The following is a 17,079-nucleotide window of genomic DNA, read 5'->3' as shown; positions in this document are numbered from 1 at the left end:
GAACGCATAACCATGTTGGAGCTTATAGAATTATATAATAATTATAGAAAATCAAGAGCGGGTGAAGTGATGAGTGCTGTGATAGAAAAATTGAATTCAATTGCTAAAATCTTGCTTAAACGCCATGATATAAACTGTTGCTCTCAACAGGATACTAAACATCTGAAATTCCAATGTGCATTTAGTGAAGAAGTTTTAATTAAGAACTATAATTGGAATAACTATATTCATCTTGGGTTCGAATAAGTAGAACAATTTGTCTTATTTATGGGAGCCTCTGAGATCGAATCCTTCATGGTTAAGAATTATGAAACTTGTGTTGTTTGTAAGGACCTTAAAGATTATGTCTCTTCTATCCTTAATTTTTGCATAGAAAGTTACAGTGATAATCCTTATATCATTGATTATAAAGAGAGACTCATTAATGCACAAGAATGCACTCGCAATTTGCAGGAACCTGTGGAAGAAGAAATTGATGAACCTGAAAGCTCATTGGATGAAAAAGAGGAGGAAATTGATGAACCTGAAAGCTTATTGGATGAAAAAGAAGAGGAGAGTGATGAACAAAAGGAGGAAGAATGGATTAGCTACCCATGCCAACCTTCTAATGAGAGTAACTCTTTATCTCTTACACTATTTGATTGTCCTCCATGCTTACCGAAGGTGGATGAATGTTATGTTCCTGTGGATTCTCTTGAAATATTCCCTATGAGTAAAACTTGTGAGAATAATTATGCTACTGTTATTTATGATAATCCATGCTATTTTGATAAATCTTATGATAATGCTTTGTTTGTGCCTGATGTCGAAATGCATGGTACTAAAGAGTTTTGCGTAGCAAATGTTTATGATAAAGCTCTAGATGATGGTCCTATGTTTCTTGATAATATTAATTATACTACTAATGAAAATTGGATTGGAGAGGTTTTAACTTTATGTAGGAGTCCCATACCTCTTGAGATTGATCAACCATCTTGTTATATTATTGATAAAAGTGGGTTCGAAAGTTTTAATCCCACTATTTTTGAGCTTGATAAGAATTATATGTTTGTGGATCATGAAAAGCATGCTTTATGTGATAGTTATATTGTTGAGTTTGTTCATGAAGCTACTAAAAATTATTATGAGAGAGGAAAATATGGTTGTAGAAATTTGCATGGTACTAAAACACCTCTCTATATGCTAAAAATTTCGAAGTTACTCTTGTTTTATCTTCCTATGCTTGTCACTTTATTCTTCATGAATTTATTTGTGTACAAGATTCCTATGCATAGGAAGTGGGTTAGACTTAAATGTGTTTTTAATTTGCTTTTTGATGCTCTCTTTTGCTTCAAGTCTTACTCCTTATGTGAGCATCATTAAAATTGCTGAGCCCATCTTAATGGCTATAAAGAAAGCACTTCTTGGGAGATAACCCATGTATTTATTTTGCTACTGTTTTGTTGTGTTTTGGAAGTTGTTACTACTGTAGCAACCTCTCCTTATCTTAATTTTGTTGCATTGTTGTGCCAAGTAAAGTCTTTGATAGTAAGGTTCATACTAGATTTGGATTATTGCGCAGAAATAGATTTCTTGCTGTCACGAATTTGAGCAGTAGTCTCTGTAGGTAACTCAGAAAAATCTGCCAATTTACGTGAGTAATCCTCAGATATGTACAGATATGTACGCAACTTTCATTCAATTTGAGCATTTTCATTTGAGCAAGTCTGGTGCACCTAAAAAATTTGTCTTTACGGACTGTTCTGTTTTGACAGATTCTGCCTTTTCTTTCGCATTGCCTGTTTTGCTATGCTTGATGGGTTTCTTTATTCCATTAACTTTCAGTAGCTTTGTGCAATGTCCAGAAGTGTTAAGAATAATTATGTCACCTCTGAACATGTGAATTTTGATTATGCACTAACCCTCTAATGAGTTGTTTTGAGTTTGGTGTGAAGGAAGTTTTCAAGGGTCAAGAGAGGAGGATGATATATGATCAAGAAGAGTGAAAAGTCTAAGCTTGGGGATGCCCCCGTGGTTCATCCTTGCATATTTCAAGAAGACTCAAGCGTCTAAGCTTGGGGATGCCCAAGGCATCCCCTTCTTCATCAACAATTTATCAGGTCACTTCTATTGAAACTATATTTTTATTCGGTCACATCTTATGTGCTTTACTTGAAGCGTCTGTGTGTTTTTATTTTTGTTTTTGTTTGAATAAAGATGGATCCTAGCAATCCTTGTTTGGGAGAGAGACACGCTCCGCTTTTTCATATGAACACTTGTGTTCTTCGTTTTACTCCTAATGTTCAATGGTAAAAGTTGGAAGCTATTGCACTTGTTGTTATTTGGTTGGAAATAGAAAATGCCTCATATTGTCTTGAATAATTTGATACTTGGCAATTGTTTTGAGCTCTCAAGTAGATCATGATTAAGTTCTTGCATCATGTAGTTTAAACCTATTAGTGGAGAACTACCGTAGAGCTTGTTGAAATTGGTTTGCATGATTGGTCTCTCTAAGGTCTAGATATTTTCTGGTAAAAGTGTTTGAGCAACAAGGAAGACAGTGTAGAGTATTATAATGCTTGCAATATGTCCTTATGTAAGTTTTGCTGTACCGGTTCATACTTGTGTTTGCTTCAAATAACCTTGCTAGCCAAAGCCTTGTACTGAGAGGGAATGCTTCTCGTGCATCCAAAACCTTGAGCCAAAACCTATGCCATGTGTGTCCACCATACCTACCTACTATGTGGTATTTCCTGCCATTCCAATTAAATACTTCGTGTGCTACCTTTAAACAATTCAAAATTTATCATCTCTTATTTGTGTCAATGTTTTATAGCTCATGAGGAAGTATGTGGTGTTTTATCTTTCAATCTTGTTGGGCAGCTTTCACCAATGGACTAGTGGCTTCATCCGATTATCCAATAATTTTGCAAAAGAGCTGGCAATGGGATTCCCAGCCCCAATTAATCACAAATAGACACTCCTCCATGGTATGTGAAATGTTGGAAGGCACCCGAGGATTCGGTTAGCCATGGCTTGAGAAAGCAAAGGTGGGGAGGAGTGTCATCTAAATAGAACTAAAATAAATAGATACTCCTTCATGGTATGTGATTGTTGGAAGGCACCCGAGGATTCGGTTAGCCATGGCTTGTGAAAGCAAAGGTTGGAAGGAGTGTCACCCAAAAATAAAAATAAACTACATCATGGGAGCCGCTCTTCGAAAGTCTGTTTGCCAAGGGGGTTAGAGTGCCCACTACCATTCGTTGACAACAACAAACACCTCTCAAAACTTTACTTTTATGCTCTCTATATGATTTTAAAACTTGAAAAGCTCTAGCACATGATTTAATCCCTGCTTCCCTCTGCGAAGGGCCTTTCTTTTACTTTATGTTGAGTCAGTTTACCTACTTCCTTCCATCTTAGAAGCAAACACTTGTGTCAACTGTGCATTGATCCTTACATACTTGCTTATTTGCATTCATCATATTACTTTGCATTGACAATTATCCATGAGATATGCATGTTGGAAGTTGAAAGCAACCGCTGAAACTTAAATCTTCCTTTGTTGCTTCGATGCCTTTACTTTGAATTTATTGCTTTATGAGTTAACTCTTATGCAAGACTTTTGATGCTTGTCTTGAAAGTATTATTCATGAAAAGTTTTGCTATATGTTATCTATTTGTTAGCAACTATAGATCATTGCCTTGAGTCACTTCATTCATTTCATATGCTTTACAATAGTATGATCAAGGTTATGTAAGTAGCATGTCACTACAGAAATTATTCTTTTTATCGTTTACCTACTCGAGGACGAGTAGGAACTAAGCTTGGGGATGCTGATACGTCTCCAACGTATCTATAATTTCTGATGTTCCATGCTTGTTTTATGACAATACCTACATGTTTTGCTCACACTTTATAATGTTTTTATGCGTTTTTCCGGAACTAACCTATTAACAAGATGCCGAAGGGCCAATTCCTGTTTTCTGCTGTTTTTGGTTCCAGAAAGGCTGTTCGGGCAATATTCTCGGAATTCGACGAAACGAAGACCAAACATCATAATTCACCGAGACGGACCAGGACACCGAAGGGGAGTCAGAGGGGAGGCCTGGGGCCCCCACACCATAGGGCCGCGCGGGCAGGCCCCTGGCCGCGCCGGCCTATGGGGAGGGCGCCCTGGTGCCCCTCCTGCGCCGCCTCTTTGCCTATATAAGCCCTTTCGACCTAAAAACGCGATACCAATTGACGAAACTCCAGAAAGACTCCAGGGGCACCGCCGCCATCGCGAAACTCCAATTCGGGGGACAGAAGTCTCTGTTCCGGCACCCTGCCGGGACGGGGAAGTGCCCCCGGAAGCCATCTCCATCGACGCCACCGCCTCCATCATGCTCCGTGAGTAGTTCCCCCATGGACTACGGGTTCTAGCAGTAGCTAGTTGGTACTCTCTATCCCATGTACTTCAATACAACGATCTCATGAGCTGCCTTACATGATTGAGATCCATCTGATGTAATCGGTGTTGTGTTTGTTGGGATCCGATGGATGATACATTATGATTAGTCTATCTATAAAGTTTGTGAAGTTATTGTTGCTGCAATCTTGTTATGCTTAATGCTTGTCACTAGGGCCCGAGTGGCATGATCTTAGATTTAAGCTCCATAATTATTGCTTAGATTGTATCTACAAGTTGTATGCACATGTCTATGTCCGGAACCAAAGGCCCCAAAGTGACAGAAATTGGGACAACTGGAGGGGAAGGCGTAGGTATGAGGATCACATGTTTTCACCAAGTGTTAATGCTTTGCTCCGGTGCTCTATTAAAAGGAGTACCTTAATAGCCAGTAGATTCCCTTGAGGCCCGGCTGCCACCGGCTGGTAGGACAAAAGATGTTGTACAAGTTTCTCATTGCGAGCACGTATGACTATATATGGAAAACATGCCTACATGATTAATAATCTTGATGTTCTGTCTTAATGCTTTCAATCCTATCAATTGCCCAACTGTAATTTGTTCACCCAACACTTGTCACTTGTTATTGGAGAGTTACCACTAGTGTAGATCGCTGGGAACCCTGGTCCATCTCTCATCATCATATACTCGTTCTATATGTCATTGGAAGTAGTATCAACTATTTTCTGGTGCCATTGCCTCTGTGTTACTGTTACTGCTACTGTGTTACTGTTACTATTACTCTCATATTACTACTGCTTTCACATCACCCCTGTTATTAGTGCTATTCCAGGTGCAGCTGAATTGACAACTCTGTTGTTAAGGCTTATAAGTATTCTTTACCTCCCCTTGTGTCGAATCAATAAATTTGGGTTTTACTTCCCTCGAAGACTGTTGCGATCCCCTATACTTGTGGGTTATCAATAACACATATGATTTATTACTACCGTTGACAAAATTGTTTCTATGTTTTCAAAATAAAAGCTCTAGCACAAAAATAGTAATCCATGCTTCCCTCTGCGAAGGGCATTTCTTCTACTTTATGTTGAGTCAGTTTACCTACTTCTTTCTATCTTAGAAGCAAACACTTGTGTCAACTGTGTGCATTGATTCCTACATACTTGCTTATTTGCATTCATCATATTACTTTGTGTTGACAATTATCCATGAGATAAACATGTTGAAGTTGAAAGCAATTGTTGAAACTTATATCTTCCTTTGTGTTGCTTCAAAACTTTCTACTAAGAATTTATTGCTTTATGAGTTAACTCTTATGCAAGTCTTATTGATGCTTGTCTTGAAAGTACTATTCATGAAAAGTCTTTGCTATATGATTCAGTTGTTTAATCATTGTCTTTACCATTGCTTCGAATCACTTCATTCATCTCATATGCTTTACAATAGTATTGATCAAGATTATGATAGCATGTCACTTCAGAAATTATCTTTGTTATCGTTTACGTACTCGAGGGCGAGTAGGAACTAAGCTTGGGGATGCTTGATACGTCTCAAACGTATCTGCTCACAGTCCCTTGAAGATTTGACTGTGCTCACAGTCCCTTGAAGATTTGACTGAGCTCACGGTCCCCTGAAGATTACAACGGGGACCTTGCTCTTTTTCTTTGCTATAGATGCCTTAAAGAGTGCCGCAGATAGCAAGGATCATGAAACAACGGGGACCTTGCTCTTTTCCTTCGCTATAGATGCTTGAAAGAGTGCCGCAGATAGCAAGGATCATGAACCAACGGGGACCTTGCTCTTTTCCTTTGCTATAGATGCCTCAAAGAGTGCCGCAGATAGGAAGGATCATGAAACACGTACGAAAACGACCCACACTCGATACTTTAAACTGCAGACGTATCAAAGAGTGACGGAGTCATCGGCAGATCTAGTGCCACCGATCTATTCGGGAGCTGCTGTCAAGACATGCATCGGTTGAAAGCAAAGTTGCACATACAACGGGTTTAGCAAGACCCGCAACACGAGCTGATCACTCAAATGATTTGTTGCCGATAAATTTACAAACAATGGCATCAACGATGCTCAAGGTGCATTAAGAATTGCCCCTTGAAATAAACAACAATGTGTCAACGCCACCTGAAGAAAACTATAAACATCGAGTTGCTCGACTCACGGTTGCAAGCATCAGTATCCAGACTCGGGGGCTACTTCCATTGGGAGCGCTGGACGCGCACCCGATAAAAGCATCGGCTCCTCCTGGGTATCATCCAAATCATCGGCTCCTCTGGGCCATCATCCAGATCATCGGGTCCTCTGGGCCATCATCCAAATCATCGGTTCCTCTGGGACAAGATCCAAATCATCGGCTCCTCTGTGACATCATCCAAATCGTCAAATCCTCTATCTATGAAATCATCAGGGTCATCGACATCATGTTCTCGGAACTCGAAGACATGTACGGTATTCGACTCAGCATTTTACACTCTATACATAACTGTTTCATATTCATTTACAGGCTCGGGGGCTACTCCCATCGGGAGCGCTGGTCGCGCACCCGAGAAAAAGATGGCAACCTCGCCAACAAAGAAGAATAAACTTGAAGACATCGGCATCAACAATCAAGATCTTCGAGTAGTACAACTTGAGTCCGTGCGTGGCTGCAAGCACCCGCCCATAGACTCGGGGGTTACTCCCATCGGGAGCGCTTCGCGCACCCGACAGAAAGCAACTTCGACTCTACATCAAGCACAAGATTCAACAGATGATCAAGACATTCGGCGAAGACAAGTTTAGTCCCTGCCCAAAGCTTCACTTCGGTCAGACACTCGGGGGCTACTGCCGTGGGCATAACCCTTCGGGTACTCGACATTGCCATACCCAGTGCAAACTATGAAGCTGGACCAGCACAAGGACTCGACGAGCTGGACCTGCACGCGTCTCAACTTGGACTACAAGGAAAAAAGACTCCAACACGAATCCTACTAGGACTCTTGTAAACCCTAGCTTGGCTGATATATAAAGCCAGGCAGGGGCACCCCTTAGGGACGGACACAATCAGAAACATAATCATAGAGGCGACACGTCTAGAAACCGCAACCCGCGGATAGAACTAGACTAGATCCAACAACTCCGCTTATAGCGGCCCCTGTACACATATATTCATATACTGGATTGCTAGCAGGACGTAGCTCCACCGCGGGGACGTGAACCTAGGTACATCGTATACCGCCTCGCTCCCGGAACTTCCGTCGTCACCTTTCTCTAAAACCCAAGCCCCTCATGGTGGGCATTGTCGAGGAACCGCCTCATCAGTCACTCTGTATTTTTTACCCGCCACGTGGTTAATGGATCTCCCAGGGTCTTTCTAGGCCCTTCGTGTTCAAAAAATATAAAATAAAAAGCTGGCGTTTAAATCGGAACCTACCCCAAATCCAAACTTTGATGTTTTGCCGTCCCATAAATGCTGTCGAGGGCCCACGTGATGAAAAGGTCATTCACATTTGCTTGCCGGACTCGTCGGGAACTTGGACGGGGACAGCCGGACAGCCTGTGCCACTGCTGCACGGGCCCCACCGCCAGCATCAATTCATGATCCCGACACACCTCCGCTCCTATAAGTTGGCGCATCAAACACACACACGGAAATCTCCTCTCTCTCTCTCTCCTCTCGCTCCATCTAATAAAAATCGACCAAGGATTCGGGAGGACTTCCGCCGTCGGGGAGGGGAAGAGATGGGGGCGGCCGAATCCGTGCCGGAGACCTCGCTGCACGAATTCACCGTCAAGGTACCAAGGATCTCCCTCGCGGAAATCCCCGCATGATTTCTTCTTCTTCTCCTTCTTCTCCAATTCATTTTGGGGGAATTTTTTCGGGAGCAGGATTGCAACGGCAAGGAGGTGTGCCTGGAGACGTACAAGGGGAAGGTCCTCCTCGTCGTCAACGTCGCCTCCAAATGGTCCGTACCCGTCTCCTCCTCTCCGTGGCTGGCAGTTTCGCACCAATTCTCTGCTTCCTGTTGGCGTGTCGGGTACTGAAACTTGTTTTCTAATGTGATGCCACCAGCGGGTTCACGGAGACCAATTACACGCAGCTCACGGAGCTTTATCAGAAGTACAGGGAGAAAGGTCAGCTTTCCCTTTCTGGTTTATTTCATGTAGTATCTTCTAGATTATGCCCAAACAACCAGAGGAAGATGCGTGATACCGATGTTCGTCGAAATCATAGGATGAATTTTTTCTGGAAGAAGTGGACTTGGAATCAATTGGTTGATGCTATATAGGAATAAATAACCGGCTTCTTAGCTTACTTTCTGTGAGAAGTGTCATTTTAGCTTTAGCTTTGGTGTAACACAAACATCACATTCACACCAAAGCATAGGTAATTGACGCGTGTCTTTTATTTTCTGTAGTATGGACAGTCACATAAATACTCTGCATCCAGTGGTATGTTGGAAACTGAAACGTCCATTTGTGACAACTTCCCCGAGGAGAATATAGTTTGGCACTTTAACTGATCCAGTCTGAGCACTTTCTAATGGAACATTTGGATATCTAGCTTCGTAGAGGCTTTTTGGAACTAAGCCAAGGGTTTGAGAAATCCCAAGGGATTCATTTTCCAGTATGTTCAACTATTGGATTGCTTCCACTAATATATCCTAGAGTTTTGCTTTCTTGTGGGGGTTTCCCTGCAAAAAACACAAAAGCTTTGCATCTCGATGCACTGATGGAAAGGAGTTATAATCACACACCCATAAGAAGTCTAGCATCCCCTTCAGGTTAAAAAAGCCAACAGTAACTCAGTAGAAAAAATCGAGGTCTTTGGTTCCTGCTAGGCCGATGAGTGAGCCATGTCTTCATAATGCCAACAAACAGGGGACTAACCGGCTGGGTGTCTTAGAAGATGCAGGCGCTCCACTGCTTTCATGTCCACCGTTTTGTGAGCTGCGTTAAAGAAGATAAAGCCTTCCGCTGCTCAATGGGCATTCTACCGAACCATATCTGACCACAGATCGGTGAAGTCTTTGCCAACAGCCAAGTGGTTTCCCCTAATTACCTTTATAAGGCCTAAAAGTTAAGCGAAGCATGGCAGTTTGCTCTTCCCACTTATCGTGGTGATCTAGCTGCTTACACTCAGTGGTTTGATGATGATGCTCGTGCTGCTGCTGTTCTCACTTCCAGTATCCCACCCCAGTTTGCCTCCGAGTGTATGGGCCTCGGTACTGTCTCCCAGATGTGGACTCATCTTCGCCAACGCTATCAGCCCTCTGGTGATGCTCTCTACTTGTTTGTGGTCCGCTGCTGTTCAACAGCGGGACTTCACTGTTGATGAGTTCGACAGACAGCTCTGCTATCTGGCGCCAACTCGACTCTCTTCGCTGATACCAGAAAAAAAACCCTAAACCTGGGACTCTGATACCATGTTATGGTGCAACTTGTATTACCAGGGGGCCAAAGGCCACAATATATAGCACAAAATACTTTTGAGGCACAAGAATAGTAAACCTAGACAAATACGGACTCACATAGACGTAGACCAATACTAATACTCCTTAACAGCTACCACCCACGTGATACATAATTCTGGTCAATGGAAGTGCTCATTGTCAAATGGGCCTTCATATTTTCATCTATGAATAGAATAAATTGCTTCCATTGCATGAACTTCCATTCTTAAATGATTATAGCATGCCAAGCATTTCTTGTGAAGTTTAAGTAAGTATGTAAACTTATATATGGGTACTGATGTACTGTTATGAAGAATAAATCTTCTAGAACTTAACGGAAACTTATGAGGACAGATTGATAGTCCTGGATTCAGTAGTACTAAGCTCATTTACACACTTTCATCAAATATTACTCTGTGTGAGTTTAGCATATAGGTAGCGAATGAATTACCTCTTACTGTGCCAAATAAGACAATTTGGTTTGATTTGGCTATCAGTCTATTGAACTTAAGCTGTTGTATAGTTTACTGATCTTCTTGGATAGGATGAAAACTAATCTTTGCTTCCAAAATGGCCAGACTTTGAGATCTTAGCATTCCCCTGCAACCAATTCTTGCGACAAGAGCCAGGCAGTGACCAGCAGATAAAAGACTTTGCTTGCACAAGATTCAAAGCTGAATATCCAGTTTTTCAGAAGGTAAGAACCATGCCTGACCTGCTTGACTGTCAAGAAGCTTCTCATATTTTTTCACTATTGAAGCTCTCGTGGTAATTAGAACATACTCTCTCTGTACCAAACTAATTGAAGTTCTAGTTTTGTCCTAAGTACAACATATCTTTGACCATTTCTACAGAAAAATGTGTGAATATCTATAACTTCAAATATACACATAGGACAAAAATATTTTCTACGATGAATGTAACAAAATTAATTTGGTGTTGTAGATGTTGATTTCATAAACTTGGTCAAACTTGAAGAAGTTTTGACTTAGGACAAAGCGAGAACTTTAATTAATTTGGAACAGAGGGAGTATATGGGACAGGTCGTGCCTTATGGTTTCGGACATATAGCAAGTTTGGATTTGAGTTCATGTGGTAGAACCAAAAATTAAACATGGATATGAATTGTTTTGTTGCTTCCACTAACTAGGCAATGTTTAAGTTGCTTTTGCAAAATGTGAGTTTTGATATATTAGGTTAGAGTTTCTTGGTTTGGGATATTATTGATAGCCATCACCTAAACATAATTAATTGCAGAACTGTTGTTTATTGGGAAAAGGGTCAATATTTGACTTTGAATTTGCAGGTGCGTGTGAATGGCCCAGATGCGGCACCGCTTTACAAGTTTTTGAAAGCTAGCAAACCTGGTTTGTTTGGTTCAAGAATCAAGTGGAACTTTACCAAGTTTCTTGTTGATAAGAACGGAAAAGTCATAAACAGATATGCAACTGCGACTACTCCGTTTTCATTTGAGGTATTTTCCCCCTCCCTCCCTCCCTCCCTCACTTTCGTATCTTGTACTTTTTTCTTACACATTGGTTTCAAATTTGCAGAAAGACATCCAGAAGGCGCTTGAGGGGGAACATATTCCTGCCCGCTCCGGCTCGCAGAAGGCACCTGAGGGGGAAAATATTCCCTCCCGCTCTGGCTCGCAGAAGGCGCCTGAGGAGGAGAATATTCCCGCCCGCTCTGACTCGCAGAAGGCGCTTGAGGGGGAACAGAAGTAGGCTCTTGCACAAGTATATCGTTGTAATATCTAGGCCTCTCCCTGGCAGTGAACTAATGTAATATTTCCATTGGTACGAACTTTTATGCTTACATATTTGTGATTTTTGTTTATGTACATGTAGGAAGTTACGTAGACACCAATTTGTTTGTACCGATATCCCCTGACTTGTCCATACCGGTATCCTGTGGCTTGTCCTTTTCTTTTTTCATTCGTTGAGGAAGTTGAGACACTGAATGACTGTAATTATATACAGTTAATGTGAGTTTTGTGTTTGTGCTCTCATCATGTTCCAAGTAATGTTTCATAACCATGCTGCTGGACCGCCTGGCTGTTTTGGATGCTTTACTCTTTTCAGAATCTGGCAGCTAGAGCATATTGCATGGCCATATAGTGATTATCAATATGAATCTTTCAACGCCTGTGATCAGGTCCTAAAACTATGTCAAGACGGTTTTAGGTCAGATAGCATAACATCACATAGAAAGGGACTTTAACATAGTTTAGGTCAGACAGCATATGCCATAGGATAACTTGACTGGTAAAAAGTCAGGGCAGAGAACATAAGAAATACTGTATAAAATCCTTGGGGCAATGATGATGCCTAGGTTTCTGAACTGGAGAAGGAACATTTGGACACAACTGTTAGCTGTTTTGCAACAATTGGTTCTATCAACTTCTGTCAAGCACCCCAAAAGGGAATGACAAGTAAACAACAGCTTCTTCAGTCAGGGAAGATATAACATCACTAGCTAAACTTTTTCATTACTCTACAGTCTACAGGATAACTAATAGTCCAGTAGAAAAAATTGCAAGATATGGCTGGCTACACAATGCGATTGCATGTGAGTGGGCAAAAGAGAAGAAAACATGAGATTTGATACACCAGTTCACCAACCCATAGAAGAATCTCCAGGATAAAGCTGCACCAGCAGCGAATACAGGTGGAATGCCTCAGACTTCAGTAGAAGCATCTTCGTGTAGGGGCGTGACCTCAGAGCTCTTGATCGCGGCCAGCTTTTCCGCCAACCTTTGCTCCAGTGCCCTCTGACCCCTTTCTCTGCAGTGAAAAAAACAAGCAGTCAAACAGCCAGTTGAACGGGTTTGAGCATTGCAACCATGTTCGTGACCTACAGGGTAGCTTAATTGATACTTAAACACAAAACACCAGTAACTTAGTGGGCAATACACAAGAGTTAATTGCTTGGGAGCTCCACACTGGAGGTGTAGGGGAAGACAAATTGCGGAATTTAGTAGTTGTCATATCCTCGATAAGCAACAGAAGGAGTATAAATCCTGCTCTCACTGCTGAGTAGTTCCCAAGTTTTTACACATGCAGTTCCATAAAAGCAACAGTGAATGATCACAATTGCAAATAGTTGCACACTTTGACTACGTACATAGGAGGATCAATAATAGGGAACTCATACCTCCTCCGGTTTGCCATAATGGAGTCTGAGCCAGGCAATAGTTCATCCAATGCATCTTTGGCTTCAGATCGTCCACAAAGAAGCTTATAAAATATGGAAGCTATTGGGTCCAAAATTGGCCTGCAAATTTTGATAGATCAACAAGTGTGTTTTACAGATGTGGTACAGAGACAGTTCTGGGTTCCAGAGATTCTTTGAAGAATAAATCATCTCAGCTCAGAAAACAGATATAGAAGGTCAGATTTGTATCTTTCGGGCATTCACCTGCATCGCTGGTTTAAAAATGTAGAATACTAACCCTTTTATTTATAGAGAATCCACGAATAGATTCCTTAGAACTATTTGCAGATCCCCTATTGATTCCTTTGTTTCAATAAGGGAAGATCCCTTAGACTAGGGAAACATAACCTATGAACTGATTTCCGCTAGATGGCTGTGTGCATTATTGGGGCTAAGAGTCTCCTATAGCTTGTCGTGTGGTAGGGTAATTTCTCTTGAGCATTTTCAAACTTTTCTTTATCTAAATTTATAAGTATAGAGTCAAATGCTATGTTTAATCTACATGGTATTCTAAAATGTTTCAAGTATTTATGGAAATATCATGTAATCTGTTTGCACATCGTATGATTTAGAGAAAATGTACAGTTTCTAGGATTGCTAGGGAGAAGTTAGTACCTCATAAATTCAGGGAAGAAGCTTGAGAATGAGAACTCATCACTTGGGTCCCCTTTTAGGCCTGCTTCCAGCCTCTTTTGGTAGTAACGCAGGTAAATCCAACTCGTGTAGATGCCAAACAGTACGATTGGAAGGTAAAACATTGACTCCTTTAGGAAGAAGCTTACAGAAACCGAGATAAATGCAACAAGAGACGGAATCCACTGAGTAAAAAATAAGACATTAGACGTCAGGAAACCCATGCGATTGCAAACAGAGAAACCAATCGGACGAAATTTCTATTTAATAATATTTGTGGAAATCACCTTTGCCTTTATCTTCAGCAGAAAAAGATCAAGTTCCTGATCAGGTATAATTTGCTTGATGCCCACCAGGAATCCTGAAAGAACTCCATAGAATCCAGAAAGAGGTGTGTAACTGGAGAATCAAATGGATGCCAATGTCAAGATTCATGGGTAAAGAACAACCAAGTATGGCAAGTAAATCATTAATAAAATAACATGAAGGTTCATCATTAAAATCATAAAATGTCATATTGCTGCATCTCTACAAAACATTGCACGCAAAGCTAGATTCTCACGTTCCTGCATAAAAGTTACGATATTATCATGAGGAACAACCGAACAAGGATAGGTCGAACCATCATTCAAGCTTTCAAGTCAGCCAGCTAGGTAACACTAATCTAAGAATTCAAGCATGGGTGAACATAGGAATCAAATATTTGTTGATCCAATCTGCACTGCATGATGGGGGTCCAACAATATTTCTATCCATGCACTCATGAACATATGGCATATTTACGGAACAGTTTCAAGACGCAGCACTGTTTTTTCCATCATCATGCGTGATGTTTTATTTTCTAAGATAAAGCATCAACTAATATAAGAAAGTATTTTACTGGTGAGCTGTTACAGAATTGTGCACTTACAGGTAGATCTCCTGCTGTGTTAGGTAGTACAAAATGACAGCAGTTACAAAGACGCAGAATGAAGTCGAAATGTTGACAATGGAAATGAACTTTAGCAACTCGTTGGCACCCCATAAAGGCTCCAATAGCTTCCCAAATAAAAGAAGGCCAACTATGCTCACAATGACCTGGAATGGCGCCATCCTTGTCAGATAAGGTTGCAATTGCACTAAAGCAGTGGACAAATAATATTCAACACATGACGTAGTGGTGTGATAAGTGTCCAGGTTAAAGAGCATACCATAACCAGGAGACTGGAAATTTCTTTAATAAAGGGAGGTGTCAAATGTCAACACACGGCATCATGACATGACATGTATTTGACATACAAATTAAGCTCAACATAAAGTTCTACACAAAAACTTTGTCTAGTACCATCTGCTTATATTTCCATTTCTCATTTTGTTTTTGAAGGCTTAGTTCCATAGACACAAGATTTAGACAACACAGATAGACGGAAGGGGATTATAAGATTGACAAATAAAACATGCTCAGCAGATAATTCTACTCCAAAATTTCTTTGATACCCTTTTCTTACATTTTTATACTTCTTTTGAAAGGTTTTGTTCCATAAAGATAATTTTAGAGAAGCGGACACACGAAAGATTATTAGGTACAAAATAAAATATCAGAAAACATGCTGAATTATATGTGAAGTGCAAAAAACCTACCCCTGGAATTGTTTGCTCAATATAACCAGCTGTTATGAGGTTCCAGCCAAATGGGATCGTCCTGTAGAAATACAGATTCGGTTAAACTAGGAAACAGCCGTCATGATTATCCATTTTCGTTTCATGAAAATGGGAACTGCAGCTATACATTTTAATTGCGATGATTCAGCTCACAAAATGGACATTTAAAATTCCATCAAGTAGCCAATCGTATTATTGCAAGTTTGCAACTAAGCACTGACTACCACCTTATCACTCAAATTTGACACATCATGTGCTAGTAGTACGATTTCTTGCAATGCAGGCAGCAGAACCCAGTTATTAAGAGTTAAATTGACCACCCGAAAAAAAAAAAGTTAAGCTGATCTGGTGGGCTGGGTTTTAAATAGATTTCTGTGGGCACCTGGCGGGGATGAGGGCGAGATAGGTGGCAGCTGAAGGGAACAGCTGGATCAAAACGTGGCCGAGGAACAGGACGACGGCGAGGCCCTTGCAGAGCTTGGTGAACCCGGTGAAGAAGCTTCTCTTCTGCATTAGCGAAACCAAGCACACACCAATTAGCCAGAATCTTGTTGTCGTGACAAAGGAGCACTCCTATCATCCGAGCGGTCGATGAGCACGCAGGATGGAGCCCTCGTAGGAGCACGTGAAGCGGCAGACCAGCAGACGGATTCGAGCGCAAGCGGATGGAATGGACAGGTGGCATACCGCTGCGGGGGGCGAGGCGGAGTCGCTCATCGTCGAGAGGGCGGCGATCTTCCCTCCCCGACACTGACGGTCGCCGACTTCGGCTCGGGAGGAGAACCGGTTGGCGGCCCACGGATCCAAGCGATGGAGACGCTGCTCCGCTGGTGGTAGCGACGAGCTCTCGAGGAGTGATCGGCGGCAACGATCTCACCGGCGGAGAAGGTGGTGCGAACCACCCCTGCTCTCCCCTGGGTTTTATGGGTTCGGTTCACGCCGACTAAAACTAGTAGTGCTGGTCGCACAAGTGGACGAAGATTTGGGTCCAAACCCAACGCACTCAGGCAGTGTGCCTTCACAGTTCACGCGCTCAATCTGCGCTGTTGCATTGCACCGGGCTAGTACCGGTGGAGAACCGCCCGCCACGACTCCGAGTCACTGCAGCACAGCAGAGCACACCAGGGGACAAAAATTAGGCGCAATTCGTTCGTTTTAGGCTGAGCATCACAGAGCCACCAGCTCCATCACAACCTGTTTGTAGAGATAAATATCGAATGAAAAAGAGAAGCTGAGTGCTGCCACATTTATTTTTATATTTTTTGAGGTAACGAAAAGAATACAAAATTTTTGGAAACAAGAAACGAAAACAGATATTTTCGGAACCACATACAGAGCGAACACGGTGCTGACAGAGAGGGATGCATATGCTCGACGGAATCAAGAGAACCCTTTAATCATGGAAAATATCTTAAACATTCGAAGCAAATCAACAAACTTGTATCCCAATTCTAGTGTGGTGCTCGATTTACCAGGAAAGGTAAAACCATAAAAGCCTCCTCCGATACATGAAGGAACTACTTGACAAAGTCATCTAACTGGATTTATTGGGCTGGGCCGTGATCAATTTAACTTGCTATGAAGCCTAGTGAACATGATCATAATCAATAAATCCATCTGTGAACAAATGAAAGAGAAAAACGAAATTAGAAAAGGGGAACAGATCTGGTGAAGATAAACTAGCAGAATTAAAAATTGTTCAAACAATCAGATTTGCTTTTTCAAGAAGGGGAGCTGAGCTCTTGCCTCTGCAT

General features: G+C 41.6%; 2 protein-coding genes across 2 annotated transcripts; one reads left to right on the top strand and one right to left on the bottom strand.

The window, feature by feature from the left end:
• Nucleotides 1–8,018: 8,018 nt before the first annotated feature.
• LOC127332186 (probable glutathione peroxidase 4) lies at nt 8,019–11,844 on the top strand. The gene is made up of 6 exons (XM_051358453.2): nt 8,019–8,177; nt 8,271–8,347; nt 8,455–8,516; nt 10,414–10,532; nt 11,142–11,309; nt 11,389–11,844. The coding sequence occupies exons 1-6, from the start codon at nt 8,124–8,126 to the stop codon at nt 11,560–11,562; spliced, it is 654 nt and encodes a 217-aa protein (XP_051214413.1). The 5' UTR covers nt 8,019–8,123; the 3' UTR covers nt 11,563–11,844.
• Nucleotides 11,845–12,120: 276 nt separating this feature from the next.
• Nucleotides 12,121–16,224, bottom strand: LOC127332185 (rhomboid-like protein 19). The gene is made up of 8 exons (XM_051358452.2): nt 16,013–16,224; nt 15,708–15,832; nt 15,305–15,365; nt 14,595–14,761; nt 13,972–14,083; nt 13,667–13,869; nt 12,992–13,111; nt 12,121–12,621 (listed from the first exon to the last, which is right to left on the bottom strand). The coding sequence occupies exons 1-8, from the start codon at nt 16,040–16,042 to the stop codon at nt 12,516–12,518; spliced, it is 924 nt and encodes a 307-aa protein (XP_051214412.1). The 5' UTR covers nt 16,043–16,224; the 3' UTR covers nt 12,121–12,515.
• Nucleotides 16,225–17,079: the final 855 nt, after the last annotated feature.

The sequence above is a fragment of the Lolium perenne genome, chromosome 4 (genome assembly GCF_019359855.2).
Source record: "Lolium perenne isolate Kyuss_39 chromosome 4, Kyuss_2.0, whole genome shotgun sequence".
In the NCBI taxonomy this organism is placed as follows: domain Eukaryota; kingdom Viridiplantae; phylum Streptophyta; class Magnoliopsida; order Poales; family Poaceae; genus Lolium; species Lolium perenne.
This window is presented reverse-complemented; position numbering and strand designations above follow the sequence as displayed.